General features: G+C 34.2%; 1 protein-coding gene across 1 annotated transcript; it reads left to right on the top strand.

The window, feature by feature from the left end:
• The first annotated feature begins 17,360 nt into the window (after positions 1 to 17,360).
• LOC131050935 (protein RSI-1) lies at positions 17,361 to 19,378 on the top strand. Its single transcript, XM_057985254.2, has 4 exons — positions 17,361 to 17,512; positions 18,277 to 18,330; positions 18,772 to 18,802; positions 18,918 to 19,378. The coding sequence occupies exons 1-4, from the start codon at positions 17,444 to 17,446 to the stop codon at positions 19,097 to 19,099; spliced, it is 336 nt and encodes a 111-aa protein (XP_057841237.1). The 5' UTR covers positions 17,361 to 17,443; the 3' UTR covers positions 19,100 to 19,378.
• The last annotated feature ends 1,591 nt before the right edge of the window (positions 19,379 to 20,969 follow it).

The following is a 20,969-nucleotide window of genomic DNA, read 5'->3' on the forward strand; positions in this document are numbered from 1 at the left end:
TGTTTGTTGTTTGTGGTGTGAACTGATGAAGTTCTAGGGAAATTTCTCTAGTGGGTGTTTGTGATAGGAGCATTCAGCTATTGAATCCCACACATACCTCGGCCCCTAGTGTATTTCCCAGAATGGAGGGGTTCACTCCTTGTTTGCTACGTGTTTGTTTCTTCAATGAGATATCTTTACATCTTGGTTCCTTATACCCTAATGTGCTAAGCTTCATTGTTCAATAATAAGGGTCAGTGATGAATATATATTGCGCAATAAAATAAATGATGTAGGTTCATGATTCATTCAATTTCATTTTCATCTCATTTATTTATTGCTAGTTTGTTGATTCTTTTATCATCATCTCTTTCTAAATCATTTTCTATCATCTAACATTATTCTATTTCATTCTAAGGTTCATTCTCTCATATTCTATCTCAATGTCATCTTCACATCATTTATCTCTATCTCTAATCAACTAACCATTCTTCTATCTTTCATCTCACATTCTTCTTTTTTTGAGAGATCATTCATACCTTTAATGCACAAACAATCTCTCGAGGGGGCATTACACCCTAAGTATCACCAAGGCATACTGGGGCAGAATTTTTTGTTTTCTTTGAAACAACGTCATTTCGACATTGTCTCAAAGAGGGGCAAATGTAGACACCTAAAAATGTCTCATTGATCATGTACTAATTATTCTTCTAATTATTAAATAATTCTTTGATTCTTTAATTAAGTTAATTAATTTTATTCTTCTAATTTCATATTTCCTCATCATCTTACTAATTATTCTATTTCTTATTCTATCATCATTTAATCATTTTAACCATTTTCTAATGTTAATTTAATATTTATTATTTAATTAATTCTGATTAATTCCCCAATTTAAATAATCTTTATTATTTAAATAAATTATATTTTCAATTTCTATCTCTAATCAATTAATCATTCAACCCTTTTCTAAATATTAATTAAATATTTATTATTTAATTAGTTATGATTTAATCTTTTAATTTAATAATCTTTATTATTTAATTAAATTCCATTTCTAAAATAATTAAATAGTTTCTTTAAATTATTTAATTAGCTAGTTAATTCTTCAAATCCAAATCCTCAAATTCTAATTTCATTTAATTTCAAATTCTTCTAATTTCTTCAAAATTCAATTACATGTGCATGATTTCAAAAATCAAGTTGAAAATCAAATTCAAGTTCTAAATATATTTAAATACTAAATTGAATTTAAAATAAATTTAATTATTTGAATTAAATTTCATGCAAAGATTAAACTGAAAATCTAAGTTAAAGTGCAAGCACATGCTAAATTAATTAAATCATTTATCTCTCCAATCTCTATTTTCATCTTCTAGTTAGCTTTGTCATCTTCTTAATTTCCTCCGATCATTCTTTTTCTTCCTTCAGTTAGATTTTTCTCAATCAGTTGACTCAATTAATCTATTCAATCTATTCAGTTTCACCCCCAAATCAGTAGTTCAACTATCAATTTTCATGTGAGCTCACCTGAGTTCCACCTCTTGATCAATTTGTTCCACCTTTCAATCAATCTTCTCCAAAAAATTATAAATTGGGCATTCAATATCCATTTTCAACAATCACGAACTTTGAATCTTTGTGTCAATTGCAGGTTGCCAGTGCGATATCTGAGAGCCACCATACCACAGAGAGGAGAAGAACAATGGAAGTTATACGCAGTCACGAAATAGGGAGTTTTGATTGAATTACTTTATAAATCCTATTTTTATTTGATTGTGTTATTTCATTGTCTGTTTGTTTGAATTCTTTTATTAGATAGGGATTCGCGATTTCCCTATGAATTCTAATTGATGCAAGTTAGAGATGAACTCTCTTACATGTGACACACATGATACATCATTTTCCCTAGTAACATCTACTAGATACATGAGTATGATGTCCTTTACAGCAATGAGCATAGCTCTCAAATACAATTATGTATATACATGTCTAATGAATCAAGATCAATAGGATGCTACAAAAATCCATCCATGAGTTGAAGAGATAAGAGATCCATATCCAATGCAAAGCATCCAAGAAAAGCATCCACTGAAGAACATCCCAATGGAATAAAAGCACCAACCACCAGACCATGTGGAACCAAAGGAACCACCCCCCGTGCTAGGAGATGACACAAGATCCCACACACACTCTAGATCGAAGCTAACATCTATCAACCAACGAGGAAACATATCTAACTCAAACCAAGGAAAACATACCAACAACCAAGAAACCTCCAAAGGCGACTCAATGTCAAGACATAAGGGAACTAGGACCAACATGTAGGGAGAGAGTGTCATGCATACTACCACATAGGATACACATGCAAAACCATCTCAACCTTTGAGGAAGTCAAGGTAGTATGGTTTACCCAATTACCTGATCTACCACATCACTTCGGTCTCTGATCCATGAGATGGGTATAGAAAACACATTTATTATCTTTCTTAGGTGAGTTACTCTACCCAACCCACCTAATATTAATTATCGTGTTATCACTTGTCAAATTACAATGGAAAACCTCCAATGAGCTATTCAAATGGTCTAGACCCCGACTCTATTACTCAAGAATCCTAGCAATCCATTCCTTGTGACCTCGGCAAACTCACGGAAGCCTACTCCCCCTAATCATGCACTTAGGCCTTAACAACACATGAAATCAAACAAGGAAGCTCTCAAAACACTATCCGACTAACCAAGATAGAATATCATAAATGCACATGAACCAATAACATATTCCACATAGGTCACATAGACCACATGACATCATAAAGAAATAATTCGTCATCATAGCTAGGCATTGATCCTCTTGTCACAATACAAATGATCAAATAACTCATCAAAACATTACTCCGAACATCCTAGGGTATTTAGAAAATACAACATAGCATCTAGATAGACCTCTGGAAATGACTGACAAACGGAAAAACCCAAAGTGAACTCAGAAAATTTGGAAAAAGACTCAAAACACAAAATATACTAGAACAACGCTTTTACCTAACAAAGAAGCGCATTTATTATGATCGACAATACATATACAGGACTATATAATGCATATACTATGTCTTGCAACGCTTATATTTGGTTCTATCTTGCATATACATAGGCTTATAATGCAATTGCTCTGAGACAACTCATTTGATGATTACAATAGCGCATTTAATAAAAGAAACAACACATATAACAAGGAAAATAGCACAAATGAGAAGGGAAACAATGCATAGGCAGATGTAATGCAAATGCTCTAAAACTCAGATGGAAACAATAAAATTACGAGGATAAAATAAATTCAAAGGTTTAACCCAAAGACTCAAAAATATAATCAAGAGGACCGCGAACACAATACAAAACTCCAGAATAGAGTCCCAAGCTTGATAATAAACATATAAGCACATAAACGAATCCGAAACATTTAACTGTTGGAAAAGCCCTGACATGAAAAATACACAAAGATCAAAACCACTCCCTTCCTGCATACAACAAGGACATAACAATAACCCAAACTTGAACCCTTATAAACAGAACAATTACTACTCAACAAGCCAAGAATACACAACATTTGCAGTGTCGGCCATACATGACCATAACCAAATTCGCAGTAAAACATATTTTCCCCAAACCAAAGTTTTAACTTTATAATAATCTCATGAATCAACTATACAACTATATTAAGCCATATAAATAAAATATTATTTCCCAAGCTCCTGAGGATACACAGAGAAAACAATCTTTTCAAAACTGAAAATGCAAGAGAAAGAATCCCCCAACCTAGTAAATTCTAAATGGAAAATTGATGAAGAAGATTTAAATCCATACAAGCCCAAGCGATCCAACTCCAACAAGTGATCCTAAAATCCAACTCCAGAAAGTGCGTCTGAGAAGCCAACCCCCGTGAAATCACATGAAAGCAAATAAATAGAAAACCAGGCCAAAACCATAGAACATGTTGGCCAATCAAAATAATGGACAAAAATAATATTTCTTACCAACCCATATAAAAAACCGAGGTAAATATAAATAAAATAATAGTTAATTTTACTTGCCCAACAACTCAACCATTCACACAAAAGGGTAGGTAGAATAATACTAAATCAACCCAAGAGGGTAAATAATATATCAACCAATAAAAAAATACTCATAGGCACCATTAACTATAAAGGCCAACAAATAATTAAATATAATAAACCAAGGGGCATAAATAGATTAAAGCTACAATAAATATTCAAAGGCTATGAAATCATTTACCAAATATTATCTATTTTATTATTGCCAGCTATATTTATTTCTTTTATTATTATAAACTATATAATCTATTAATTTAATTTAACATTATTAAACTATATGTAGCGTCGTAAATTGTATACCTTTGCTAGGGTGGTACAATTCTACACTTAATTTAGCTCCTGCTTTAGTGTGTTTGCATCTTGCATTGTAATTTCCCTTTAATAATTTAATTAATTAATTAAACTAAATCTAAAGTCACATTTCAGCACTCCTCACATCATAAAATTGGGCCCTTTACCCTAAGTGTGCCCCTTTTTTATTTTATTCCTCCAATAAATCATTAAATCATAAACCTTAATTATGTCCTATTTCAACCTTTAAGGCCCGATTTTGCATATCGAAACATCTCGAAATCAACTATAACTTTGGGTTTCTCTCTAATATCATCATATCTAACGGCCCTAAAAATTTGGTGAAAAGTTGGTCAGACCTAGCCCCCAACGTTTTTCTCAAAATTTCAGGAGCATAATTCTATGATATTATAATGCTTAACCCCAAAAAATTGGCGGGAAATTCAAATCCTAGATCGTCCTAAAGATGGAATTAAGATCTAGGGTTTCATACATAAGAGCTCTCTTTCTTCATTTGAAGGCATCTAATCTAAACTAAGAGCTATGAAAAAGGAGTTTTGGGCTAAAAGAGCTAGCGAGCATTAAGAAGCCTTCTATGTAGTGAAATAGAAACCTATGTGGAGTCTTCAACAATATTCGTCAAGCATTCATCAAGTATTTATCAAGAATTCATTATCAATTAGGAGCCTTGAAGACATTGAAGAATAATAGAAGATCATCGACTGACGATTGGCTTGTAGCCCTCCCTTAGGGGTTGGGTATGATTTCATGTTGTTTTCATGTCTTTGTATGGGCTTCATTGCATCAATTTGCATATTTACATTCATGATTTAGATCACTTTGCATCATTGATTTAGAGCATTTAATTTTTCAATTACAAGCATTTAGGGTTTACTCTTTAGGGTTGTTCTAGATTGTTTGCATTCATCTTAGGGTCTTGCACACACTATTTTACTATACAAATCAGCTATTTGTTGAGGTGGAAATTACCAAAATAGGGGTTTGACTAAGGAAAAACCCTATATAGCCACCCAAAACCCTATTTTGAGTTACAGGTGCAGGTACAAGATCTGATCGTGGCTGCAATTTTTCAGCTCCGATAGAGCACACAGACACAATCCCAAAGATCAAATTTGAGTAGAAATCATTGGGATAGGGGTGTGGCGCTCTAGTCTTGCACCCTATTCCTCTCTGGGTGCTCTGGTCCTCTCTGGGCACCCTGGTTCTGCATCTTGGTCCTCTCTGGGCTCTCTGGGTGCTCTGGTCCAATGCCTTGGTCCTCCCAGTTTCAGGTGAAATTTGGTAGGGTGGAAGCTCAGAACCTTCAGATTGTAGTATCTCAGTTGCAGCTCTCTATCAGACAAAACAAGATAGGGGCATGGCAACCCTGTCCCAGTCAATTTGGCTCATTTTTCAACACCAGTTACACATTCAAATTCCCCCCTTCTCTGCTTTCAGTATTTCAGTATCAGATCTACAAGTGTATACAATTTCAGTTCATATATGCTTCATTGTTCATCTCCTAGTATAGTTGATCAATCTTTCACATCTTATCTCCACATACAACAAGAGGAATAGAAACCCTAAGAGATAATCCTTGGCTCTCTCTTTCTCACAAGAAGTAGCCAAAGTGAGCTATCTCCCTAGACTCTTTCATAGTCCTAATGTGTTGGCAAAAGTGGGATTAGGTCCTAGTCACCCGGTCTCGTTTTTCCCCTACACACTATATAAATTACTTAGTTAATTAATAATTAAACTAATCATACATACAACAGTCCAAGCACACCTACATGAGACAACTCAAGATATAACTCAACATTGAACTACAACTCGCACAAGAACTGATAAATATAATCAATCTTAAACCTAGAGTGTAGAGTGAGATTTTATGTCATCTTCGATCAACTTGCCATTGGGATAAAACACGCTCAGACCTGTGAAGCCAGGTGGAGTCGATATGTGGTACCTGCAAATCTTGCATCCACAAAGCCACGATACAACATATACAATATATAATACATGCAAGTGATAGAGAATCACAATGGCATATCCCGCTCGCAATGAATGATGTGACATTGTCCCTATCACAGAGATAATAGAAGACACTTGCAAACAATACAACAATATCATAATTAACCTCGCATCATGAAATAGTGTTAGCACATCATAAAATATCCTCAAATCATCGTAAAAAAGTATAAATAACACATATAAAGAGATACATATAAGTCATCAAATGAGCACCTATCATCATAATAACCCATATAACAATCCATAATGTCATCATCCACATGGAATAATAGTATCAAATGCAATATGGTATATCCAATATCAATAATTAAGCATCTAAACCACATATAAATTCACAATAGTCTAATCCAAGCATCACAAAATAGTCTATGCTATGACAAAATAGTTTATTAAAGCACAAAAGGAAAAGATAAATCAAGGAGGGACACTACATCCTCCCCCCCCCCCTTATTGTAGGCTTACTCCTGTAAGCCTGAAACAAGTAGGGAAATAACTCTCTCCAAAACACACTGCATCCTTCCAAACACTGAAGAAACATTACTAAGGATCCATTGGGCCCTTACCATCGCCATGTAGTGAACCTTAAGGATCAACTCCAAATGTTGTAGGACGTGCACGATCACTAAAGAAAGTTGCTCTGCCACGAAGTGAAGCCTCGACTGCTAAACTCTTACGCACATCCTAATGGTCATCTGCTACTACAAATATGCAATGAGATCTACCTGCATCACCAACAGTGGGTTCTGATGCAGCTGGACTCTGTACTAACATCTGAGTAGGTTGTTGAGAACAATCTCTCATGTAATATCCCTACTAACCATGAGTGAAACAACTCCCTCTGGTAAAACCATGAATGACTGAAGGTGCACTATGCTCCTGAAAACTACCTCCACTAGAGTTTTGTTGAGAACTTTGCGTTGGTCGATTAGCATGAAAATCAATAGCACACTGCCTGCTACACTCTCTATATGTCTATGATCTATGTCTGCGGGAAGAATTCTGGCCCTGAGAGATCTCCTTCTATTGATGGTGTTCACCCTTAGATGATGGAGGATTACTCCTAGCAAATCCTGATACTTGCGACTACACACCTCTTGCAACCAATCCTGAAACTGGAGCACTAATTGTCTGTCCACCTATCACACCACCTGAAGCTAAAGAAAGATTCTCCTATGCTATCTGTTCCTTCTCTACAACTGCCTCCAAAGTCTTAGGTTCGTGCATCCGAACCTCACCACTGATATTATCATTAAGACCCCTCACAAAGTGTTTAATCAACATCACCTCATCATCCACTATCCCAGCATATTTTCTGAGCTCAAAGAACCTACACTTGTACTACTTAATTGTCATACCTTACTCTGTCTCAAATCGTGAAACTCATTGGCCTTTCTTTGCCTCCAATGCTCTGAAAGGAATCGAGCATAAAACCATTCAAGAAATAAGTCTCATGAAACTATCGCAATGTCTAGATGCAGCTTCTGCTCCTCTGTATGCTACCATGTCATCGCAAAATCACGAAGATGCATAATCACACACCTTGTCTTAGTGTTACTGCTACACGGGTGCACAACAAAACACCTACCCAAGTCTAGTATCAAGTCTTTGCCTCCATACCACTGCCTAAGCCATCAAAAGTAGGAGGGTGAGTCTTCATGAGATCCCTCATATGACCTATTGTAGCGACATCCTGATTAGGTACTGCATCAACTCTCCTCCAAGGTGAACGTGAATGTTTCCTCACTCACTCCTTCTCTACTTCTCCATCCTGATGACTAGCATGATGAGATACTTCTTGCTAATTCTCCCCCTATCGCGGACCAAGCCGATCAAGAAGCCCCTAAAGCACATCAACCAATTGTGGAATCGCATCACCAACTTACACTCCTTCTACCTATTGTTCATGTTGTTGTTCCTCATGGTGTGACTCTTCAGAAACCTTGGGCTGAGGATTCCTTCGAGTACCCATACAACCACCATGACCACGACCTCTACCTCTAGTAGGCATCTTGTCTAATCAAGACGCAAAGGAACTATAAGCTATGAAATATAGGGCAACAAATGCAAGAAACAATGAGCAGAGATAAACCGTTGGGCCGGCCCATGCTAAAGTGCTATCACACACAATGGGCTCATGTGAAATCAGAGTATCCAGTGTATGAACATGAGCTCTGAAACCAAAATGTAATGCCCACCAAAATACCCTAGAGAAATACACTAACTATATAAAAAATGGAGATAACAATTTTTTATAAAAAAATCACATAAGCTAATGCAACATATATAATCAATTACTCATATGCATTCATCAGAGAATACAATTACTCATCATAGACATAATACACAAATCATGATACACAAGCGGAAATAAAACACATTATCATCTACCTTCCCTAGGGTATCTCAACGCCACTACTTTAACTACACTCTTAACAAATCCTAACCAAGAGCATCCATTCCTAACATGATATCATATAAACTTCCATTAACCAAGTGCACACTAATCATGCTATCCATCTATCTATACATACATACACAAACGATCCATCACTTTAACATAGATTAATTACACCCATTAATGAATGCTCTAACCATCCCATTAAGTTCATTTTTAAGCACCAATACCAAATGTTCCTAAACCCAACCAATCATTTCCTTAAACATCAAATAAACATTTCAATACCAATTACTACATTAATAGCCATAGCAATATGAACTAATTACATCATCTCAAGCATAGTACTAAGTACACATCCATAGATTTAATACCCATCAATCTCATTATTAAACATACTCAAGATACACATGATACATCATTTTCCCTAGTAACATCTACTAGATACATGAGTATGATGTCCTTTACAACAATGAGCATAGCTCTCAAATAAAATTACATATACATGTCTAATGAATCAATATCAATAAGATGCTACAAATATCCATCTACGAGCTAAAGAGATAAGCGATCCATATCCATGCAAAGAATCCAAGAAAACCATCCATTGAAGAACATCCCAATGGAAGAAAGGCACCAACCACCTGATTGTGTGGAACCAAAGGAACCACCCCCGGTGCCAGGAGATGGCACAAGATCCCACACACACTCTAGATCTAAGTTGATACCTATGAACCAAAGAGGAAACATCTCTAACTCAAACCAAGGAAAACATACCAACAACCAAGAAACCTCCAGAGGTGACTCGACATCAAGACATTAGGGAACTAGGACCAACATGTAGGGAAAGAGTGTCATCACATGCTACCACATATGATACACATGTAGAACTATCTCAACCTTTGAGGAAGTCAAGGTAGTACAGTTTACCCAGTTACCAGATCTACCACCTCACTCTTGTCTCTGATCCATGAGATGGGTATAGCAAAACTCATTTATTATCTTGCTTAGATGAGTTACTCTACCCAACCCACCTAAAATTAATTATTATGTTATCAATTGTCAAATTACAATGTAAAACCTCCAATGAGCTATCCAAATGGTCTAGACCCCGACTCTATTAATCAAGAATCCTGGCAGTCCATTCCTTGTGACCTCTACAAACTCATGAAAGCCCACTCCCCCTAATCATGCACCTAGGCCTTAACAACACATGAAATAAAACAAGGAATCTCTCAAAACACTATTCAGCTAACTAAGATAGAATATCATAAATGCACATGAACCAATAACATATTCCACATATTCCACATAGACCACACAACACCATAAAGAAAGAATTCATCATCATAGCAAGGCATTAATCCTCTTGTCACAATGCAAATGATCAAATAACTCATCAAAAAATTACTTCAGACATCCTAGTGTATTCAGAAAACACAACACAACATCTGGAAATGACTGACAAACGGAAAAACCCAAACTAAACTCAAAAAATTTGGAAAAAGACTCAAAATACAAAAAATACTAGAACAACGCTTTTACCTAATAGAGCAACACATTTATCATGATTGATAGTGCATATACAAGTTTGTATAATGCATATACTATGTCTTGCAACACTTATATTTGGTTCTATCTCGCATATACATAGGCTAATAGTGCATTTGCTCTAAGCCAACACATTTGATGATTATAATAGCACATTTAATAAAAGAAATGATTTATATAACAAGGAAAATAGCACAAATAAGAAGGGAAACAATGCATATGTAGATATAGTGCAAGTGCTCTAAAACTCAGGCGGAAACAATAAACTTAAGGGGATAAAATAAATTCAAAGGTTTAACCAAAAGACTCAAAAATATAATCAAGAGGAACGTGAACGCAATACAAAACTCTAGAATAGAGTCCCAAGCTTGATAATAAACATATAGGCACATACACGACTCTGAAACATTTAACTATTGGTAAAGCCCGGGCATGAAAAATACACAAAGATTAAAACCACTCCCTTCTAGCATACAACAAGGACATAACAATAAACTTGAACCCTTATCAACAGAACAATTACTACATAGCAAGCCAATAATACACAACATTTGCAGTGTCGGCCATACACGACCATAACCAGATTCACAGTAAAACATATTCTCCCCAAACTAAAGTTTTAACTTTATAATAATCTCATGAATCAACTGTACAACTATATTAAACCATATAAATAAAATATTATTTCTCAAGCACCTGAGAATACATAGAGAAACCAATCTTTTCAAAACTGAAAATGCAAGAGAAAGAATCCCCCAACCTGGTAAATGCTAAATGAAAAATTGATGAAGAAGATTGAAATCCAAACAAGCCCAAGCGATGCAACTCCAACAAGCAATCCAAAAATCAAACTCGAGAAAGTACGTCTGAGAAGCCAACCCCCATAAAATCACAAGAAAGCAAATAAATAGAAAACAAGGCCAAAACCATAGAACATGTCGGTCAATCAAAATAATGGACAAAATTAATATTTCTTACCAGCCCATACCAAAAACCGAGGTAAATATAAATAAAATAATAGTTAATTTTACTTTCCCAACAACTCAACCATTCACACAAAAGGTAGGTAGAATAATACTAAATCAACCCAAAAGGGTAAATAATATATCAACCAATAAAACAATACTCATGGGAACCATTAACTATAAACCCCAACAAATAATTAAATACAATAAACCAAGGGCCATAAATAGATTAAAACTACAATAAATAATCAAAGGCTATAAAATCATTTACCAAATATTTATCTATTTCATTATTGCCAACTATATTTTATTTCTTTTATTATTATAAACAATATAATATATTAATTTAATTTAACATTGTTAAACTATATAAATTACTTAATTAATTAATAATTAAACCAATCAATACATACAATACTCCAAGCACACCTACAAGAGACAACTCAAGAGATCACCAACACTGAACTACAACTCACACAAGAACTGACGAGGATAATCGATCTTAAACCTAGAGTGTAGAGTGAGATTTTAGGTCATCTTCGATCAACTTGCCATTGGGATAAGACACGCTCAGACCTGTGAAGCCAGGTGGAGTCGACGTCTGGTACTTGCAAATCATGCATCCACAAAGCCACAATACAACATATACAATATATAATACAGGCAAGTGATAGAGAATCGCAATGGCACATCTCACTCGTAATGAGTGATGTGACATCATCCCTATCACAAAGACAATAGAAGACACTTGCAAACAATCAAATAATATGATAATCAACCTTGCATCATGAAATAGGGTTAGCACATCATAAAATATCCTCAAATCATCATAAAAGAGTATAAACAACACATAGAAAGAGATACATATAAGTCATCAAATGAGCGCTTATCATCATAATAACCCATATAGAGATCCATAATGTCATCATCCACATGGAATAATAGTATCAACTACAATATAATATGTCTAATATCCATAATTAAGCATCTAAATCACATATAAATCCACAATAGTCTAATCCAAGCATCACAAAATAGTCTATGCTATGACAAAATAGTCTATCGAAGCACAAAAGGAAAAGATAAATAAGGGAGGGACACTACGAAACTTTTGGTTTAGTAAGGATCTGAACTATTTTGAATATCTAAGTCATACAGTAATCAAATCATATGTAGTCTAAAGTTTTGGAATTATGAAGAATATTCAATAAGAGAAGTGGAATTCAGAGTTACACGCTATATTTGTTAGACAATTCAAATAATCAGAAGACAACTGAGAGGGGGGGGGTGTGTGAATCAGTTGTCACAGATTGTCAGAACCTTAAGCAATTAAAACTTTAATACCGGAACCCAAAACATTAATACCAGAATGCTTAAACCAAATACTGAAATAGCAGTTAAACCAATTAAGCATAAACACTAATCAGAGAATAAATACCATCCACATGACACCAAGATTTATACATGGAAAATCCTATAAAGGGAAAAACCATGATGGGAAGCCTACCCACAGTTAGATAATACTTCTGCAGTAAGTATGTGAATTACAATTGAGGGGCCTACACTTGCAGGAAGGCCAACAACCTAGAGTGCACTGCTCATCACAAAAGGAGTCTCACTGACTACATAGAAATCCAAACTACAATCTAGAAGAAGTGTTGAACTACAAAGATAGCATCCTATGCCTGAGTACAGTTCCGGTTAAGCTCAATACCGGAGGACTAAATCCTCTTACATAAACCCCATTCGATCTCTAATGATCGACCAAATCCTTTGCCTGAATGATATTATAGTATTCGTACATTACATATCCATTTCCCATTCCCATGATGATCTACAATGAGATCTTACATCATATATATACAAACCCTTGACCATAACTAATCAGTTCGGCCACCAGACAATAAACCAATTACATAATTACAAAATATGTCAGCCATAGACCAAAAAAATAATATCCAACACATAAGACATTCCGAAAACACATCGAGAGGTCCAATCCACACGTTTCATTAAACTGGTCCATAACTTAGATCAATCGGGACCCAATATAGGTCCACACGCTAAAGCAATGATCTCCATTCGCCAAGTCTTGAACATGATCACCAACAACATCCTGAAACTCCACTAGAAGTTGCACCAACACCACTTATGCATATCATCAAAGATCTTCATCAAAAGCTCTCCCAGTGAAACCCTCATCGGAACCACAAGCCAAGCTTCCAAGCAAACATGATAGCATCTGATCACCGGACCAAAACCAACTGACTGAATATGAACATGAGTATCATGAATAAGACAATTCCATAACCAAACCATACCGAAGCCTACCGGATCCAAACTAACCAGAAACTACTCAACCTATTGGGACCAGAAGGGTGTCGATAAAGCATCCAAACAACTAGTGTTGACATCAATGACAAAACATCAATGCAACACATAATCAATTCATCCAAATGGCCAACAATGTTTTGCATGTGAATTATTTGCATTTTATGTGGTAATTTTCTATTTAGGTTAACTAGCTTTAAAAAACACTTGTTGTGTGATTGAGTGTGATCACTTTCCTTACATAAGTGAAGATACTAAGGGTTTCTACACTTATTAGCATACATTTGTTATATGGTATATTTGATTTACTCCTATTCAAGTAAAAGATTAAAATTCTTTGAATGAGATATGGGGGAATGTGTGTTATGTTGGAGGATTATTAAGAAGAGTTGCAAATAATACCCTTTTCTTGGACATATTGTTGTAATGCAATGTTATATTCTTTATCAGACCTCTGAATGTGAAATTTGGTTGTCATGGAGAAAGAATTTGCATGTAGGGTTTGACTAGATATTGCCCTAGATAGGCACCAATCTAAGAATACTATTTTGGTTCAAAACTAGACTGTAAAACCCTAAAATCAGAGAAGAAATCTTTTACTTTATGTTTTATGTTTGTATGTTATTTTGTGTTCTCAAAGTGTTGAATAGAGGTGAGATATTAAGGATTTAGCTGATCTAAGATATAATTCATTCAGATGCTAATGCAAAAGTGAGAACCAATTGTCTCAAAATAATATCTCAATTTGCAAATATAGATATTTTAGATATTGAAGTAAGGGAATACCCCCATAGGTCTAGCAAAGCCTAAAGTGTAGAGGAGATCAAGCCATTGTCTCTTGTTCATTGGCCACTAATTTGAGAGTCTTAATCATTGAAGATAGCTACTTTATAGTGATAATCAAGCAATCAGTTGGGAACATTAACAAGTTGACCTAGGAGAACGTGCTCTCTTTTAACATACCAATAACCCCACAAAGGCATTTATAAGTACCACTAATCCATCATATAATAGAAGATGGAGAAGTCAAGTATTACTAGGCAAAATAAAGAATATAGTTGTTTAGAATACATGATATGAACAGGTGAACACAAGGAAACGTCACGATAAAAAGATAGTTATATATTGTCAACATCTTCTTTACACAGAACCAACCAAATACTATAGTCATAAGACATTTTCTAGTCTATAATCTAGTATTCCTCATCCTAAAATTTTATCAAATTCAACTCGTTAACTAAACTAATTACATTCTTTAATTGTCAAAATAAATACATATATATTTACCACATTTTAATTATTAACTCAATATTCAAATCTGAGACAACTTTAGAATTAATAGACTTATTTATACACATTTTATTTGATTAACTTAAAGTAAACCCATAAAAGTTTATTTTCCTATGCAAGACCTCTTGTTAATTGTTGTAAAATTTAATTTGCCAACGTGGAAGATTTTATTTTAAAAAGCTGAGAATTTATTGTCAGAAAACTAGGGTGATTTTTCACAAAAAGGACGTTCAACATCTAATTTAAAACCTCTTTTTCAACGCATTAAATCAGAATTGAGTGAAAAGAGGCATAGTACCTACAAATTGAGCCCTTATCATATCAGTCAATACACAAGTACATGTGTAGAGAAGGAGACACTCCAAATGCTTTTAAGGACTGACTGATTTTCCATGGATATTAAATATAGGAAAAGATCAAAGAAACCAAAAGGATGAAGAATGCGTTGTGATCATTCATTCTCTCTCCTTAACATTACCTAGCTTTCTTTAATTATTCATTAACCTCGTAAACGAATCTAATATCAATCAAATTCCAAGGCATATATAGATAAAATTTATTGGAAATGATTTAACAGCAATATTTAGGATGGATCTGTTGTATCTTCCTCAAAATATCTCTGTTGTATTCTCATGTGAACAGGGTTTCCCTACTTATAAACTGGTGTTTGTAATCTCCTTTCAGCTTTAAAATGGATTCCAAAGCTTGGCCGTTGACAGATGTAAACTTTAGTGACTTTAATGAAACAAATCTTATCTTGTAAACAGTCTTCAAAACAAAATTATTCGGAAAAGAAAGCTCTCTAACTTCATAAATGGGTAATTTTTGAAACCTTAGATTCTTTCATGTGAAGAAATATGTTGGGAAAAGGAATGCTCTTTGAATTTGTGCTATTGATTGGAATTATAGATATTTAAAAAAAAAAAGAGTTTTTGGTTTTCAGTAATAAAATAAATTAGAAGTTTGTAGTTTAATTGGAAAGTTTGTTGGTATGTTTGATTATGTTGGGCATAGAGTTTAAATTGCTTCAAAGTGTAATAAAATAAGATCAAATTTAAGTGGGAGGGAGCTTTGGTGCAACCAATGCTTCTCAGCTCAGATTTATGTTTCATATCAGATTGTAAAAATGATTCAAGTTTGACGTAAAACTCTCCTCCTCCCCCAACAAAATAAAAAGATAATTTTTACAAACCTTCAATCTAAAAATGAATATGAGTGTTTATAAATGAACATCTTAAGCAATAAAGAACTTACCTACAAGTCTAATGTTAATCACTGATTTTTTTTGTTTTGAGCATTATGAGTTGCAAACGACTAGACTTCGAAATGACATTTATGTCATTATCTTTATCTTTATCCATTATTTTCTCCCTGATTCAAGAAGAGGGTCTATACAAATTTGCAGTCAATTATAAGTACAAGAGAATTCAAACTGATTAAATATAATAAGACAAATAATTTGAATCAATATGTATACCTTTATTTTTCTTTTAACTTCTTTATTAATTCACAAAACCACCTATATAAAAATTAATCTTATATAAAAATATATTAAAGACGTTTGAATACATAAAATATAAATGACCCTCAATTAACATCTATACTCCCATCTTTCATTTCACTTCAATTCTTTATGTACTTAAAAATTATGGGAAAAAATTATATTCTCTTTCTTATCTAGTCACCTTAAATATCATTAATAACATCATAAATACATAACTCAATTACATAATTTAATTCTTATAATATATTCATTAACCCAAATCTGAATTACTACTCTCAAATACAAAATTATCTATTTAGAAAGCTTTTAACGCTCACAAATAAAGCTCTTAATGTTGAGGCAAGTTTGTGATGTTCTTAATGTTGAAAAGAACCATCTTACCTGAAAACTTCTATTTGATTGGATTTGTGCGGTACTATAAGATTGTATATGCCGAAAGATTTGCTCTTGTGAGTTGTTTTTCTTGCAAGTGGAGTAGTTAGGTATCTATCGTATGCCTTTGGTACTCTACTATAATTAGATTGATAAACAAGTAATGCCGAATCCTAAATTTGAGCTCCTCTCATGGGAGGCACATGGCACCACATGCAGTCGGTGTAAACCAAAAAAAGACTTAGTGAAGTAGATTTTCCCTCTCTTTGTTAGGCATTTGTCTTGCATAAGAATGCAAGCACATGGTTTGTTTGGCCCACGGCCTCATTTTCAACCGTGGACCCCTTATATGACCTCAGTTTCAATATCATTAACCTAAATATTGATGAACAAAAGGTATAGTTATAACTTTTTGTCTTGTGGGACCCTCTTAATTGAGCCCCACAATGCCCTTTTTCCGGTTTCCAACCGAATGAAGAACACTATACTTGATTGTCCTTGAAGAAATGAGCTGAGTTTATGCTCACACTCTATAAATTGGTCCTTTGCTCCCCTTAAGCTCACACCCATCAAGCTTAACTCAGTCGTCGAGACGTCTTCTCTTCCTTGTTGGTATTGCATAACCAGAATGGCACATCTTGTATCATTTTCTTTTGTTCTTTTTGCTCTGATGGGCTTCCTTGTATGCAATATTGAGGTACATTGCAGCTCTGAATCCATCAGTACAATGCTACAATAGTTTTTTTTGTTTGCTGTTCTTGACTGATCTCACAGAATGCTACAATGGGATTCTTTCTTTCTAGATCATAATTGATCAACCACAAAGCCACATTGATGTTTTGTATTCAAATGTCATGATGGTTTTTTTCTTTTTTTCTTTTGGGCATGCTAAATTGTTTCATTTTCTAAAATTTGATAGCATATAGATTACAGAAAGATGTAATGTCAGAGGGAACACTTTTTTGTTTTCCTATTTGAACAAACACAATCCTGTAGTGCCTTTCTCCTCTTTAAACCCATCAGGACAATTCTACTATAGTTTTTTTTGTTTCCTGTTCTTGACTGATCTCACACAATGCTACAATGGGATTCTTTTTAGATCATAATTGATCAACCAGAAAGCCACATTGATGTTTTGTATTCATAAGTAATGATGGTTTTTTCATTTTTTTCTTTTGGGCATGCTAAATTGTTTCATTTTCTAAAGTTTGGTAGTATTTAGATTACAGAAAGATGTACTGTCAGAGGGGACACATTTTTGTTTTCCTGTTGAAAAGACACAATCCTGTGATGCCTTTCTCCTCTTTAACTCATGTTGGTTTTTCTAGTCTTGTCATGTAATAGCACATTGGTTAGAGAAACATGTACCCTGTCATAGGGAGCAGTTTTCATGGGAATAATGTTTGTTTAGCCTGATTTTGGGAATTGGATGGTAATATGTATGACATCTGAATTTTGCAGGCAAATATGCAATATAGCAACGAGGAGTCCCTTTTCATGGTACAGTTGAGGAGGGTAAGCTTTTTCTGCTATTGACTCACTTTCTTGTGCTTTTCAATCATTGGGCTTCCCTCCTTTCACAATTTTAACTTTTGTTTGTCCAAGGAGAGCTTCTTAACCAGGATTTGATCTTGTCTGGACCAACATACAAATAGATCCCAGCTTAACAAGCTTAGATTCAGCATTTGTGGCTACCCAGTTGGAAACTATTAATCTTTAAAAAGAGAACTAGATTTTAGTTTTAACTGTGTCTATTGTTATCAATGTTTCGGATCATATTCATATTCAGTGGTTGGTCCATTATTGGGAACTGAGTGTGATCTGAAACAATGCTAACCAAAAACAGGCACTGTTTAAACCAAAAGTTAGTTCTCTTTCTAATTCTAATGAATTGTTGATTTCTTAGTTATTTCTGTTATGCTGATCCTTTGTAAACTTTTTGTTGATTCTACTCAGAATTACGGACAAGGAAGCCTTCGCCCTGCAGGTTTGTTTAAACTTTTTTTATTTGTCCCTGTTGAAAAGTGTAACCCTTTTGTTGGTTTTCTTCCAGATCATGTTTTATAAACATTCTCTTGATGCTTATTTGGATTTGCATGCAGATTGTGCCCCAAAGTGTTCTTACAGGTGCTCTGCAACCTCTCACAAAAAGCCCTGCTTGTTTTTCTGCAAGAAATGCTGTGCAAAGTGTCTGTGTGTTCCTCCTGGAACTTATGGAAACAAACAAGTGTGCCCCTGCTACAATAACTGGAAGACCCAACAGGGAGGTCCCAAGTGCCCTTGAATTCTTCAATTCCCTTCCAATTTTCAGCAGCACTAGCTACTTATAATCTGATTTTGATAATATTAATTTTCAGTGGCAGATTAGTATATGGGACCTCCAAATATAGTACTAAGTATTGTAGCCAATGTCTGGAAGACAATGGCGTACCTAGCTAGCCCTTCTGTGTGAGAGATGGTCAAATGGCTCTCCCGGGAGTTGGGAAAAGCTATAATGTAACATCCCTACTTATATGGGATTGAGGACTTTTAATCCAAGTAATATGATGTTATTTGAAGAAAATGTCTCCCTCATAATACTTAGTTAATACATGCATCTATTTAGTTTTTAATAATAAAAAAAGTTATTTACAATTATACTCAGAAATACAGAGGAAGCTTTACTACAAAATGTACTCTTCCCCGCGGGTATATAAATTCTTTATCCTGGTGTTGAGATCTGTGGTTAAGCATACCAAATTCCTTAGCAAAAAAGTATAATCAATCTTCAATATTAGAAAGAGAACCCAAGTTCATGCATTAATCAAATCCCTTCACAGAGAACATTGACAGAATTAGAAATGGAATTCATTAATTTTGTTATAACTGGGTATTGCTTAACATCCTCTTAATCAAGGCACCATATCCTAATTGTTTAAAAAGAAATAAACAAGTTAACATTATAAATAAGCTTTACTTAAAACAGAGCTGTCATACACATATTGAGTTATTTGAATTGTTTTTTATATTGAATAGATTGTCAATTGGAGCTATAATAAGCAGAACAGTAGCTAAAAGTGCTGCAACACAAAATACCATGACCAATACAAAAGCAGCTGCAACACAAAACATTATGACCAATACAAAGGCAGCTGCAACGCAAAACATCATGGCCATTACAAAGGCAGCTACAGCCCAAAACATCAAAATAACAGCTAGAACATAATCAGCAAAAAGGCTATTTTATGATAAAAATTGTTTTGGGTTGTTATGGAATATTAGATTTTTATCTATGTTTTAGATGAGGAAAAATGTAGATAGATTGTAGATAATTAAAAAGATGGAGAGGGAAGGTGTGGTGAACTTTTCTTAATTTCCTTTTTCTCAATTTCTGTTTCATCTTACCTTCTTTCTCCATTTTTTTTAAGGAGAGTGGTTTACAATTTATTCTAATTTTTCTGTCTTAATAATGGATAATGGAGTGGGATCCAAAATGTTGATACAAAAGATTAATATACAACAGATTTACGATAGATCTAATTCTAATTTTGTAACTTTTAAAGATGCATTTTAATAGATATTTAAAAACTTATGTAAAAGACTTCATTTACCATGGTAGAAGGAAAAAAGGATCATAAGAATAAAGGACATATTGTATTATTATGTACAATTTCCAAGACAAGAATGCTTGAATACTTGTTCTATTGTAGAGGGCGAAACACCTATATATAAAATAATTTAGTTTAATTAATTTAGATTAAACAAGTTAAGATTGATAATAAAAATATTAAAATTAATTGTGGGATTTAAATAAATTGTATGTGATACATAATAATTTGCTAGAGATGGTAGATGGCTCCCTCCTCCTCCTGGGAATCTTGGTCTGGTAGGGATAGGAGGTATTGGTCGAGACAAACTATGGAGATGTTCATTTCTTTTTTTTCCAGTGTATAAAGAGTTTCACACCAATAACTTTATGGAAGTCCTTGCTAATTGATACGCGGTACAAAGAGCAGAAGGGTTATCTGTGAATCCGATTCAGATTCTCCGTTTCAGTGGGTTTTTTATTCTCTCTCTTTTTTCATATTCCTAGGGAATGGAATGACGTAGCAAATTGTTTGGCTAAGTGGGTGTCTAATTGTTTGGAGGGATGGAATATTGTTGACATGAGTTCT

The sequence above is a fragment of the Cryptomeria japonica genome, chromosome 3 (genome assembly GCF_030272615.1).
Source record: "Cryptomeria japonica chromosome 3, Sugi_1.0, whole genome shotgun sequence".
In the NCBI taxonomy this organism is placed as follows: Eukaryota; Viridiplantae; Streptophyta; class Pinopsida; order Cupressales; family Cupressaceae; genus Cryptomeria; species Cryptomeria japonica.

Coding starts and splice junctions, on each gene's coding strand:
- LOC131050935 (XM_057985254.2), top strand. CDS start 17,444: ATGGCACATCTTGTATCATTTTCTTTTGTTCTTTTTGCTCTGATGGGC. Junction 17,513..18,276: donor TCCTTGTATGCAATATTGAG/GTACATTGCAGC, acceptor TGAATTTTGCAG/GCAAATATGCAATATAGCAA. Junction 18,803..18,917: donor AGGAAGCCTTCGCCCTGCAG/GTTTGTTTAAAC, acceptor ATTTGCATGCAG/ATTGTGCCCCAAAGTGTTCT.